This window comes from Syngnathus leptorhynchus, chromosome 7, assembly GCF_054491065.1.
Source record: "Syngnathus leptorhynchus isolate UIUO chromosome 7, UIUO_Slep, whole genome shotgun sequence".
NCBI classification, from domain to species: Eukaryota; Metazoa; Chordata; class Actinopteri; order Syngnathiformes; family Syngnathidae; genus Syngnathus; species Syngnathus leptorhynchus.
The window spans coordinates 14,082,367-14,097,312 of record NC_141201.1 but is presented as its reverse complement, the minus strand read 5'-3'; the positions used below and the strand labels follow the sequence as shown (position 1 = coordinate 14,097,312).

General features: G+C 42.5%; 1 protein-coding gene across 1 annotated transcript in view; it reads right to left on the bottom strand.

Moving 5' to 3' along the window:
- Window positions 1–14,946, bottom strand: part of fat3a (FAT atypical cadherin 3a) — a 191,713-nt gene that overhangs the window by 29,299 nt on the left and 147,468 nt on the right. The window contains exons 13-19 of the mRNA XM_085916854.1: window positions 13,853–14,049; window positions 13,453–13,606; window positions 12,319–12,552; window positions 9,198–9,590; window positions 7,230–7,444; window positions 5,727–5,864; window positions 278–421 (exon numbers count right to left, since the gene is read on the bottom strand). Coding sequence (XP_085772980.1) covers window positions 278–421; window positions 5,727–5,864; window positions 7,230–7,444; window positions 9,198–9,590; window positions 12,319–12,552; window positions 13,453–13,606; window positions 13,853–14,049 — 1,475 coding nt within the window. The remainder of the gene's footprint in view (window positions 1–277; window positions 422–5,726; window positions 5,865–7,229; window positions 7,445–9,197; window positions 9,591–12,318; window positions 12,553–13,452; window positions 13,607–13,852; window positions 14,050–14,946) is intronic.

The window sequence follows — 14,946 nt, the reverse complement described above, 5'->3', positions numbered from 1 at the left end:
AACCATCCACACCGTCACAAGACGTACTAACCATTTAATTTATGGGCCGTTAGGAGCCTAAAAGATGGGAGGAAATATTACCTGACAGGCATATTTTAGGCATTAACAGTAACTCCCTTTTCCCAGGTGAGCAATCATCATGCATCAGCAACCTTATTACTACTTACTGGCAGGGAGCACCACTGGCTTCTTTGCCAAGATGCTTTCAGCGCAATAATAGAATGAAAAAACACACCAAATCCTGGTCTAAACATGTTTCTGTCAGGATGGCATTTACCTGGATCACAGTGGTCAGGTTGGCAGGTGAGAAGGTAGGCGGATTGTCATTGATGTCAGAGACGTCAATCTTGACCATAGCGGTGGAGGACAGAGGTGGCATTCCACTATCCAGAGCTCTGATGGTTAATGAGTAGCCAGGAACCTAAGTGGCACAAATTCATTGAAGAATTGTATTGATCATGGTTTACTGTCAGTAATGCCAACAAGGAAACTAACTGGACAATGTTACAAAACATGATAACGTCATCCTTCTTTAAAAGTTAATGAATGTAAGACTTTCCTAATTACACAGTTTGTCCTGAGGGTTGTGGTAGAGAAAGAAGCACGATTGATTTGTCAGAATTGTGCGCATAGAAGTGTCTTGGCAATTCATAATAGTTTATGAATTATATTATATATACAGTAATCCCTCCTACTTCGCGGGGGTTACGTTCCAGACCCACCCGCGAAATGGGAATTTCCGCGAAATAGAAACTAGATTTTTTTTAGCTATTCTTGGAAGATATTCTATTTTTATCGCTGACATCAACCAGCTCGCTGCTAGGGGACTTTCATATCAATGGACTGTGCGCTCCGCATTCATGCCTTAGCGACGAGACTAACAGTGAATTGCTATGTCCAGATGAAGGCCACCGCCGGTGGAGAGTGTTATATCTTTACTATTTTCCAGGTTCTGATGTAGCAAGCATGGTTCGGACAACGACGTGATGGATACTGCTTTATTCCTTTCATCACAGTCAGTTCACTGGCCGTACATCGCAACACTGAACGTCCCCGAAGCTCCCCCTCCCACATCCGGGGTTTTCCCACTACGGAACATGAGTTAGTCCAAAATATACAACATCTAAATATACAACAGAGAGAACGCCCTGAAGTCACGTGACGATAAAGTATACTGTACTGACTCTTTAATTTATTCATTTCAAAACAAGAAAACGACTTTTAAACATAAGCTATCATTATTAAAGGAAAATGAAGAAACTCAAGTGGCCGCGAAACCTCGTGAAATGATGAAATTTCTGCGATAAAATCATTAATTTATTTTTGAAAACCCGCGATACAGCGAAGCCGCGATAGTTGAAGCCGCGAAGTAGGAGGGATGACTGTATATATATATATATAAATATATATTTTATTTTATTTATTTATTTTATATAAATATAAAAATATTATATTTTTATTTATTATATATTTTATATATATCTTATATATATTATAAACTATTTACACAAATCTTATAATACGAGCAAAAAATGCTGTGGATCCACTCGACACGTGTGCTGGTCAGAGGGGTACTATTATGGCTCATGATTTTAATTTGTTCAATGAACTGATTTCTGGCTCGGTGGGGCAGTGGGTAGCACGTCCGCCTCACAGTTAGGTGGGTGCGGGTTTGATTCCACCTCCGGCCCTCCCTGTGTGGAGTTTGCATGTTCTCCCCGTGTCCGCGTGGGCTTTCTCCGGGCCTAACCCTAACCCTAACCCTGATAAAAATTCCTTATTTTACCAAGTCATTATGTCACTATTCACCTTATTTACATAAAAAGCCCTCACAAGAGTTTTTCCTCCCTTGAGTTAGAAGCTAGCTCTATTTTTCATAGGGGGAGGGTATTTGTATTTGGTGATGTGACCACACATGCCTGCATGGGTGCCTGACATTAATTAGCAAGTGTAAGGTCGACTTCTCGATGAAGTACTGCCTCCACAAGAGCTCCAAATCTATGGGTACCTGTTTTTCTGTTCTTGTCTAGCAGATCTCACTGCATTGCGACTCTCTACCCTCTGCACCCCTCCATCATGGAAAATAAAAGGTGTTCTTGACATTGGCCCATGGGTGCGAGGTGAGCACCAGTTCTTTTCCTGAATGTCAGAAACCTTTTATCATGACACCAGGGAATAATTTGTATGCTTTTAGTTTTTCTCTCTATTTTATACACATATCCCCAAAAAGAAATGGAGTTTTGCAACCACTATCAACATTTATATTTTATTTTTACAAATAATGCTTTTTTTCAGTTATGTATCAGATCCAGATGTAAATACAGTGCAGCCTCGGTTTTCGAACACAATCAGTTCCAGAAGGCTGTTCGAGAAGTGAATCATTCGAATTCCAAACATGTTTTCCCATTACAAATAATGGGAAAAAATGTAATCCGTTTGAAGTAAAAAAACATCATTTTTCCATTTGCGCATTTTTGTCCGATCGCGCAACTGCAGCGCACCGCCGAACGCACAACCGTAGCCCGTCGCCGACCGCGCAACTGCACCGTGCTGGTCGCATTATTGTGACAGAGCGGCCGCTGAAATTTAGAAAATATTTTAAAAGTCCTGATGTAATTTCCCAAATTTAAGTGGATATCAGTGGGCAGGATGTTTAATTTTGTCCGATCGCGCAACTGCACCGCGCTGGTCGCATTATTGTGACAGAGCCGTCGCTGAAATATAGAAAATATTTTTAAAGTCCTGATGTACTTTCCAAAATTTAAGTGGACCTCAGTACGCAGGGAGCTTAAAATTTTGTCCGATCGCGCAACTGCAGCGCACCGCCGAACGCGCAACCATAGCGCGCCGCCGACCGCGCAACTGCACCGCGCTGGTCGCATTATTGTGACAGAGCGGTCGCTAAAATTTTGAAAATATTTTTAAAGTCCTAATGGACTTTCCAAAATTTAAGTGGGCCTCAGTGCGCAGGGAGCGTAATTTGGTCCGATCGCGCAACCGCCCGCAGCGCGCCGGACGCTCACTGTCGCATTGCTTTACGAGCGTCTTTGTGTTTTAGGATGGGTTTACTGCTCCCACTTGCTTCATTTGGAGGCATGATTAGAGTTGATGCAATCATCAGAGTAGCGAGAATGTAATAACGAACGGAGTCAGTTGGCATGCGGGTCCTCTCGGCTCATCTCGCGAGGTTCGACAACCGAATTTCGGATATCACCCTTCCCCTTCCAGATAGGGACGAGAACGCCCCTTTTCCAGTCGGTTGGGATGAGCCCCGAGCTCCATACGGAGCAAAACAGCGTGTGCAACCACCGGAGGGCGGCATCCCCTCCAGCTTTGAGCATCTCTGCACAGACACCGCAGATTCCCGGAACCTTTCTATCCTTCAGCTGACTCAGAGTCTTTCGGATTTCCCTAAGGGGGCACATCAATGCTGATGGGTGGGTTAGGTACCAGGCTCTGGATGCCTACAGCAGAGAGCTCGCAGCGTGGAGGTTCGGCCCGATACAACTCCTCGAAGTACTTGGCCCACCGCTTCAGCCCATCTACTTTCGAAAGGACACTGCCATCAGCCGCGAGGACTGTTGAGCTGCGTGGGCGGGGCCCAGATGAGCGGAGTTCTCGAATCGCCTCGTAAGCCAGGCGAGCGTTACTTTTACCCAGGTGACCCTCGACCGCCTCACAGAGATCTCGAACCCGCCCCTCATGGTCCCGACCAGCAGCTCGAATGGCTTCTCGCCTCAGTTCCCTATAGCGACCGGTTCTACCATCGAGTCTTCTTTCGCAGACAGCTCATTCGTCCCGGTGGGAGCGTACACCGCGACAAACGATACTACGTCCAACGAGTGTGCGAGCCGTAGCCGCATAATACGCTCTGAGACCGACGTGACCTCTTTTATCTGTGAAGCCGCCCGGTCGGCCACCGCAATGGCCACACCCTCCTTGTGCTGACCGTCGGGTCGACCAGACCAGTGGTAGATGTGTCTACCTGCCCTGATCTCGCCAGAGCCCGCCCACCGCACTTCAGAGAAAGCGGCCACCACAATGCCCAGCCGAGCGAGCTCCGCCGACAAGGCCGGCACGCGGGAGTCATCCTGGAGTGAGAGTATGTTTCAGGCAGGCATCCGGACCGAACGCCTCAAGTTCAACGGAGGGTTTCGCGACCGGGTGAGCGACACCCCTACACCACCGCAACACGAGCCCACGCCTATACTCACCCGGTTGCTCCGGGGTTTACACACAAACCAATGCTCATTGTGTGATAACCTCTAAAACAGTGTTTTTCAACCGGTGTGCCGTGGCACACTGTGCCGCAAAATATTGTCAGGGGTGCCGTGGGAAATTCTCCAATTTGTGTGCTTGTGCGGTGCAGCGCCCGGCAGAGTAATCATGTAGTACTCTTCCATATCAGAAGGTGGCAGCAGCAGGTAGCGATTTGCCTTGTGCTTGCAGACGAGAAAATTGTTGACGCACGGATGCAGCGGCAGGTATATGGGATGCCCATGAAGGTAGCATTGACGGCGACGTTGTCATTGTGGATAGCGAGACGAGTTGATAGTGAAAGTGATGGAGAAGTTTTTGAAGAGAAAAATGCTGACACTGTACTGGACCCTGGACAAAATCTGGACCCAGACGAGGGCCCTCGTATGAGTGGAGGTAAAAAGAAAGCAAAGACAAGGCAATACAACGAAAAATATCTTTCATTTGGATTTACTTTGACCAGAGATGCAACAGCACCTACTCCATTGTGCTTGGTATGTGGTGAAAAGCTCTCCAACGGTGCCTTGGTTCCAAGCAACCTTCAGCGACATCCCGAAACTAAACACCCATCACTTCAAAACAAATATTTTGAGTATTTTGTTCACCTGCGTGATCAGACAAAGAAACAGGCCACTTTCATGAGAAAAACCCCAAAGGTAAACGAGAGAGCCCTTAAAGCTAGCTACCACGTAGCTGAACTTGTCGCTAAATCAAAAAAGTCCCACGCTGTGGCAGAGCAATTAATACTTCCCGCCTGCAAAGCCATTGTAACTGAGATGCTTGGACCCAAAGCGGCTAAAGAAATAGCCAAAGTCCCTCTCTCAGGGACACAATTTCCAAACGCATCAATGAGATGTGTGCAGACATATAAAGTGTTGTTTTGGACAAGATCCGTATCAGTAATAAATTTGCTTTGCAACTTGATGAATCTACTGATATTCATGGACATGCTGAACTCTTGGCCAATGTGCGTTTTGTGGATGGAGACACAATCAGCGAAAACTTTCTATTTTGCAAGGCTTTGCCAGATAAAACAACCGGAGAGGAAATTTTTCGTTTCACATCAGAATATCTGGAAAAAGGAGAACTTAAGTGGGAAAACTGCCGCGGGATTTTTTCAATAAAAAAAGTGTGCCTTGGCTCGAAAACGGTTGAAAAACACTGCTCTAAAATACTTTCACCAGCCTCAAGCTTTGATCCCACCCACCCAACTTCAAACTCCACTCATGTGGGTCATTGACGACACTCATGAATACTTTATCATTAGAATCTGAAAATTACCGAAGTTCTCAAGCACTTCAGATGAATAGGAGATCATGAAGTTTTATTGGCTGTCTCCAGGAGCATTTGGCCAGCAATTAGCCCAGATTAGATCAGATTTTCTCTGTGTTTAACTGATAACTTTTAGCTATTATGTGTGTGTGTGTGTGTGCGTTTGTGTGTGTATGCGCGTGTGTGTGTGCCCTTACTGTCTCACGGTCCAGATGCTTGTAGACCTTGACGATCCCGATGAGTGGGTCAATGAGGAACTGGTTGTCTCGGTCCCCACTCACAATGGAGTAGAGGATGGCCCCATTCAGCTGACTGTCCATATCCTCTGCTACCAGCTGCAGAGCACGCATGAACACACACAAGCACACGCACAGACGCACGCACGCACGCACGCACAGACGCACGCACGCACGCACGCACGCACGCACGCACGCACGCACACACACACACACACACACACACACACATTTAGCAGCACTTTTACAATTTTTAACCATTATTCAATTATAAAGAAGATTTTTACAATGCTTATGAAGAATAGTTGTGTGAGGCTAATTAAAAGAGGTGGGCATTGTCCTCCGTCCCTAAGTTTCCATCCCTTTTTCAGCCTCATCCAGTCTGTCTGATTCAGACAATATTAATTGGGCATTGTTTTCAATGTTAACCAATGTTAGCGGTTCCACATTTATAATCATATACAGTAATCCCTCCTACTTCGCGGGGGTTACGTTCCAGACCCACCCGCGAAATGGGAATTTCCGCGAAATAGAAACTAGATTTTTTTGAGCTATTCTTGGAAGATATTCTATTTTTATCGCTGACATCAACCAGCTCGCTGCTAGGGGACTTTCATATCAATGGACTGTGCGCTCCTCATACATGCCTTAGCGACGAGACTAACAGTGAATTGCTATGTCCAGATGAAGGCCACCGCCGGTGGAGAGTGTTATATCTTTACTATTTTCCAGGTTCTGATGTAGCAAGCATGGTTCGGACAACGACGTGATGGATACTGCTTTATTCCTTTCATCACAGTCAGTTCACTGGCCGTACATCGCAACACTGAACGTCCCCGAAGCTCCCCCTCCCACATCCGGGGTTTTCCCACTACGGAACATGAGTTAGTCCAAAATATACAACATCTAAATATACAACAGAGAGAACGCCCTGAAGTCACATGTGACGATAAAGTATACTGTACTGACTCTTTAATTTATTCATTTCAAAACAAGAAAACGACTTTTAAACATAAGCTATCATTATTAAAGGAAAATGAAGAAACTCAAGTGGCCGCGAAACCTCGTGAAATGATGAAATTTCTGCGATAAAATCATTAATTTATTTTTGAAAACCCGCGATACAGCGAAGCCGCGATAGTTGAAGCCGCGAAGTAGGAGGGATGAATCAACAAATCATTTTAAATTTGCGCCCAGCGCAAGCCACCTATTGTGCCAAAGAGGCCTTACCTAATTCATGCATAATAAAAAAGAGAGAGTGAAAAATCCTGGTAGATACAATGTATCATCATGTACAAACTAACAATGATGAATATGTAGCATTATTGGCTAAGTAACTACACTTCATATATGATATTTCTTGAGAGAATTGTTGTTGTTTTTTGTCGTACCTTTAAATGCTATGAAAATGTGGCAGTTATTAATTACAATGTCTTGGTGGAAAAGGTCATGAATTGAGAATACCTGTACAACAGATTCTCCAATAGTGGCATCCTCTGACACAACAGCGGTATACAGGTCACGGCTGAACATGGGGGCATTGTCATTGACGTCCGTTACATTTATGTTCACTGTAGTAATGGCACTCAATGGAGGCGTTCCCCCATCTTGAGCCTCGACTGTTAAGAAGTAGTCCCTGCAAATTTCATAATCCAGGGCCTGGACAACTAAAATATCTCCTACACGGAGGTGAGCAGAGAAAAAATGACATTGTAGCACATGGGTATTAAGATTTAACTAGAACATGCAATTTCTGGAGGAAGTGAATCATGAAATTCTGAAAGTAAATATTTGGAATCATCAATCTATCCGTCCATCCATCCATTTGTCCATCCATCCATCCATCCATCCATCCATCCATCCATCCATCCATCCATCCATCCATCCATCCATCCATCCATCCATCCATCCATCCATCCATCCATCCATCCATCCATCCATCCATCCATCCATCCATCCATCCATCCATCATGCAATGCAACATGCAATTTCTGGAGGAAGTGAATAATGAAATTCTGAACGTAAATATTTGGAATCATCCATCCATCCATCCATCCATCCATCCATCCATCCATCCATCCATCCATCCATCCATCCATCCATCCATCCATCCATCCATCCATCCATCCATCATGCAATGCAACATGCAATTTCTGGAGGAAGTGAATAATGAAATTCTGAACGTAAATATTTTGAATTATTATCCATCCATCCATCCATTTTCACAAAGTAAAATATTTAAAAAATTTATTTCTCATAATTTTGATGATCGTATTATAGATTATATTTTCCCCTCACACATTCCCATAAAGTAATTTCCATCCAACCATTTGCTATACCGCTTGTCCCCACGGGGGTCCCGGGCGTGCTGAAGCCTATCCCAGCAGTCATTGAGCACGAGGCGGGGGACACCCTGAACCGGTTGCCAGCCGGGGCACACAGGGCACACAGAGACGGACAACCATCCGCACTTGCACTCGCACCGAGGGGCAATTTGGAGTCCTCAATTGGCCTACCAAGCAATCTTTTTGGGATGTGGAAGGAAACTAGAGTGCCTGGAGAAAACCCACGCGGGCACGGGGAGAACGGACGTGCTAACCAGTGCGCCACCAAGCCGCCTATTTGGAATCGTGTGATGTAATTAAATTAAATGATGAGGAATGATATAGTAGAAACATTTAGAATAACAGGATGGCTTTGAATGGCTGTCATTGTCTGACAAATATTTTCTGTCACTATCAAATATTTTCAGAATTGCTTATTTTATAGTTCATTCTACAGATTAATCGAACAATCCGATAACATTTAATTTAGCATGGAAGTGTTTTTTAAAACTGTATTCCCAAGTACTGTTTATTAACCAACTAGTGATGTTTATTTTATTATTTTATTTATTTATTATTTAGTCAACAATAATTTAACAATATCACACAAGAGTTATTAATGTTGTACTGCTCATCAAACTTTTCGAAACTGATTTTGTTTCTGGTGTGGTGATTGTTTTCCAAAGTAAAAGTCTGTTTTCATGAATGACTAGACAAATTAATGAATAATTACTTTTGAGAGGAAGACATAACAGGGTTTTAATGGTTTAAATTGAAAAAATAATTATTGTGTGAAGGCGAAGGCCTTCACACATATGTATGTTATGTGTGTTATTCTACTTTTCTGAATTGCTTCGTTCTCATGAGGGTCGCAGACGTGTTTTATTTGATTACTAAAATAGTTGTTGGTTAATTTGATAATCGATTAGTTAATTAATTAGTTAGTCAATTAATCTATTTTGACAGCTCTAGAATCATTTGGAATGATGTTGGGGAAAAGTGTGGACTATGTTGGTGAAATGTGAAATGATATAGAATGTATAAGCTACACTGCAGGCAGGTGTGTCACAAGTGAACCAATATCAACAACAGCAATTGTCATACTCACCAGAAAGAGAATGGATACTGAACTTTCCATGCTCATTTCCTGATCGTATACTGTAGGTAATCTCAGCATTAGTCCCTATGTCCTTGCTGGCGGCGTACACCGTGAGCATCTTGGTGCCCACTACCACATCCTCTGGGACGGTCACCAACTGATCGCGACGTTCAAACACCGGTGGATTGTCATTTATGTCCAATACAGTGATTGTAACATTGATCAGTGAAGAAAGGGGAATAGGTGAACCCTCATCTGATGCGCGGACTATTAACTGATAAGATGGCTGAATCTCTCTGTCAAGGATGCGTTCAAGTACCACGATGCCTGTTGACTTATCAATAGAGAATGAACCATCAGCAGAATCTGCCAAGGAGTAGACAACCGTACGCCCTGGACCAGCTGCAGAGACAAAAGAAGTAGTTTTAGTAATTTTCCAGTTGGACAAAAAAAGTTTTGAAAACAAACAAAATAAAAAAAATAGAATGACAGAATTACTGTATTCTTCAAAGAACTCGAAATCTAGTACCATAGATAATATACCGTAATTTTCGGACAATAAATCACGTTTTTTTTCTTAGTTTGGGTGGGGGGGCAACTTATACTGAGGAGCGGCTTATATGTGATTTTTTTCACAAATTTTCAAAATTCAAAAAAAAAAAAAAATAAAAAAAAAAAAATAGGGAAACCGTGATAAACGAACCACAATGTAGCAAGGGATTGCTGTAATTTCAAGTGACGTCAGCAGCGCGGCGGTTGTTTACATAAAGGACAAAGACAGCCGGGTGGCTGTCCGGGGATGGTGGATGGGGCTCGGACATGGCTTTTACGCACGCCCGGTCCGACTCGACGGAGCTCTCTTTCACCTCCGTGGATGGAAGTCGGGGGCCGGCGCTCGGCCGGGTGGCTGTCCGGGGACGGTGGATGGGGCTCGGGCATGGCTTTTACGCACGCCCGGTCCTATTCTATGGAGCTCTCTTCCACCTCCGTGGGTGGAAATGCCACCTCCGGGGATGGAAGCCCACCCCGCCGCACGCCTGGAAGTCGACTTTGTTAACACTACAATATACTAGATCTGTGGAATAACGACGAGGCTGATGTCAGGGCGCACGCGCGGCGTTGTTGACAAAGGACGAGGAATTTGATCGATGGATTTAATGATTTGGAGTGACACAGATGGTTTGATAATATTGTTGTAACTTGATAATTATTTAAAATATACTTTATATATCGTTATATGGGTCTGTGGAATAATTAGAAATGCAACTTACGAGTCCGGCGGCGCGGCACATATGCGACGCATATGCGACGCATATGCGACGCATATGCGACGCATATGCGGCATTGTTTACAAAAAGGACGATCTATGGATTTAATGAATTGGAGTGACACAGATGGTTTTGTAAACGTGTTATTTATGTAATACTTATTAGAATAACTCTGAATGTTACATCAGGCCCGTTCTCAGCTCTTTGTTTGTGTTTGTCACGTTAGCATACCTTTCGTTTAGCCTGTTGTTGCTCGATGATGTCTGTTCTTGGTGTTGGATTTTGTCAAATAAATTTCCCCCAAAATGCGACATATACTCCGGAGCGACTTATACCGTAATTTTCGGACTATTAGTTGCTCCGGAGTATAAGTCGCACCACCCATAAAATGCACAATAACGTGAAAAAAAACCATATATAAGTCGCTCCGGAGTATAAGTCGACTTTTGGGGCAAATGTATTTGTCAAAATCCAACACCAAAAACAGACACGAACCAGCAACAACAGGCTAAACGATACGGTATGCTAACGTGACATACACAAACGAGAGGCTGAGAACGGGCCTAACGTAACATTCAGAATTATTCAAATGATTATTACATAAATAACACGTTTATCAAACCATCTGTGTCACTCCAAATTATAAAATACATCGACAGACCCATATAACGATATATAAAGTATATTTCAAATAACTATCATATAGCAACAGTATTACCAAACCACCTGTCACTCCAAATCATAAAATTCATCGATCATCGATCGTGTAAACAATGCCGCGTACGCGCGCCGTCGGACTCGTGATTTGCATGTCTAATTATTCCACAGAACCATATAACGATATACAAAGTATATTTCAAATAACTATCATATAGCAACAATATTACCTAACCATCTGTCACTCCAAATCATGAAATACATCGATCATCGATTGTGTAAACAATGCCGCGTACGCGCGCCGTCGGACTCGTGATTTGCATGTCTGGCGTGATGTGTCTATCACAAGCAGAGCTTGCATCCTAAATTGCATTGCTGCCCCTACTGTTTTTTTTTTTTTTTTTTTTTTACATCACCACACTAAATTTTCTTCACCAGACCTGTGCTTTTTAAAAACTCAAAAAACCAGCGCCCCTCCCAGTTGTTGCGTCACGACCAATGGTGAAATTTAAATCACCCTCGTTCAGTTTAGTTTGAAAATAACTATATTTCTTTTTCAGTTGTTTTTTTTTTGTTTTGTTTATTTGTTTCATGAACTTGAATATTGTGCTTTAAAGTGTGAATTGCTTTATTCGTTTTTTCAGTGTATTAAAAATAATATGTGAGGTGATCAACTGTACTAGTAATGTGTTAATGATCAAGTAATTTTTTTTGAAAAAAAAAAACCACATATAAGTCACTCCTGTGTATAAGTCGCCCCCCCCCCACCCAAACTATGAAAAAAAACGTGATTTATAGTCCGAAAATTACGGTATATGGTTTTTTTTGTTCACATTATAGTGCATTTTATGGCTAATGCGACCTATATTTCGGAGCGACTTTTAGTCCGAAAAATACGGTACATACATCCCAATTATCCTTTCAAATGTGTAAGTGCAGCCTGCATACAACTTCTTCCATAGTTAAAAGTGGATCTGGCAATGGCTCAAATAAATACTTTGAAAACTACCTAAAAATATTCAATCTATACTCTAATGCGTAAATTTTTTGGGGGGGCTTTTATTAGCATAACAAGTCATACATATAAAAGCTGGACTTCATTGTATAGCTTTACGGACTATTGCTATGGCTGTTGGATATGATTTAGGAGACAGAGGTAAAAACTAGTATTTATCAGTTACAAGTAATACAATCTAATGAATCACCTTCATCTGGGTCTATGGCTTGGATGCGAGTGAGAAGGGCTTTAGTAGCAGTGTCTTCATATACACTTGCAATATAGTGTGGCAGGGTAAAGACTGGTGGATTGTCATTCACATCTGTCACTTCCACCCACAACTCAGCACGGCACGACCGCCCACCACCATCAGTTGCCAGGGCAACCAGCCAGTAGTTGGGTGTCACCTCTCGGTCCAGAGCTACAGATGACTTGATCTCACCTGATGAATGAAGTTATTAACAGAAGGTGGAATAATAACAGATATTTTTTGCATGATGATTTGTATGTACGTGTGCATAATGAAAGACTATTAACTTGGGCCATAGATACTACCTCAAATTAATTTGAGCTTCATTTCATATAAATACATACAGTAAATGCACAGTGTAGACACAATGCAAAAGTATGTGTACACTATGGGCTCTTCAGTCTTTTCGTAGAAGGTGCTTGAGCGTAAAAAATGGCACATCCTGATTTTTGTGCCAGTGCAAGCCCTGTTTCACCTGTTTTGGTATTTGCTAGAGCGTTTTCTGTCATGTTGGGTCTTCTGAAGTACCATGCGCACCTGACAAGTTTGTTTGGCTGAAAGTCATTTCAAGTGATGCCACGTCCAACCATTGGTATGAATAGGCCATGTTCAAATGCAAAAGTAGCTGGATTTGTTTTTTAAAAAAGTATTTATTTGTAGTTCATTTTTTCTTCATTATTACATTTTTTAAATTCACCTAATCTTAATTAGTTTTAAGAGCTAGAGAGTTTTTTTTTTCATTAGCTTTTTTTTTTGGTGGAAGGTGGCTTCCAAGTGCCCACTTCTCCATGCAGATTATTGATCTCCATGGTCAAAGTTACATCATTCAAATGTGGAGGGCTGCCTGCAGTTCCTTTTAAATGTACTTTTCACAGGTCGACCTCCTACATGGATTGTGAAGGACTACCCCTCTCAGGCGCCAATTTTAAAGGGAATTAGAGAAGCTGCTTTGATTGAAAAATACTTGCACGCCTTTGTGAAAATACCAAAACAAGGTGTACTTAGTCTCCGCATGTATTTAGAATGCGCCTTGCGCTAGAACTACATTGTGACGAAACTAGATCTATATGTATATATAGGTTACATTCATACCAGTGTCTGGGTCGATACTGAAGTAATGTGATCCACGGCCATGCAAAGAATACTGGATCCAAGCACTGATGCCCACATCTTTATCAGTGGCACCGACCCTTAGCAGCACACTATTCACTGGGATATTCTCTGGAACAGATGCAGTATAGAGTGCCTGTGGACATACATTCACACACACACACACACACACACACACACACACACACACACACACACACACACACACACACACACACACACACACACACACACACACACACACACACATACATCCCTCGGATAAAATATTTTATGAATTGACATCAGCTTGCTACATTCAGTCTAAAACAATTTATAGTCCATCCAAATCCAGTGGATCCAAAAAACAAAGACAGTGGCCAACACCAAGCTTGATGGTCACCTGGTCACAGATGGGTTTGTTATCATTGGCGTCCATCACTGTGACCTCCACGGTTGCTTGGGAAACAAATAGTCCATCGCTTGCAGTGACATTAATAATGTAGAGGCTGCGTTCCTCCCTGTCCAACTGCCCTTTCACGTACATTTTCCATTCACCCTGAACTAGACCCAGCGCAAACACACCACGATAGTTTCCACCTGTAAAACAGAGAAACAGACAGCAATCAATCTGGTGTCTGAGTCTTAGAGAACACAATTATTTGATAATGACAACTGATCAGACTTTACAAGCAAATATTCTGAACAGTATTTTATGCGAGTTTATCATTTATTACTATTACCGTGGACAGACATGATAGTATGTAAATATACTGACAGACATGATAGTATGTAAATACCGTAATTTTCTGACTATAAGTCGCTCCGGAGTATAAGTCGCACCAGCCATAAAATGCACAATAAAGTGAAAAAAAACATATTTAAGTCGCACCGGAGTATAAGTCGCACTTTATTCCACAGACCCATATAAAGATATATAAATTATATTTCAAATGACTATCATATTACAACAATATTATCAAACCATCTGTGTCACTCTAAATCATCAAATCCATCGATCAAATTCCTCGTTCTTTATGTCAACAACGCCGCGCGTGCGCTGCAGAGATCTAGTATATAACTATATTGTAGTGTTAAAGTACCAGGAAAGATGTGGGTTTATATAACAACAATATTATCAAACCATCTGTGTCACTCCAAATCATTAAATCCATCGATCAAATTCCTCGTTCTTTATGTCAACAACGCCGCTCGTGCACTGCAGAAATCTAGTATATAAAAATATTGTAGCGTTAACAAAGTACCAGGAAAGACGTGGGTTTGGTAAACGGCTCTTTATTTAACAAAACACAAGTTCAACGAGCCAACAACTATGGAACTTCCAGCCACGGAGGTAGAAGAGAGCTCCATAGAATAGGATCGGGCGTGCGTAAAAGCAATGTCCGAGCCCCATCCACCGTCCCCGGACAGCCACTCGGCCGAGCGCCAGCCCCCAACTTACATCAACGGAGATGAAAGAGAGCTCCAGTCGAGAAA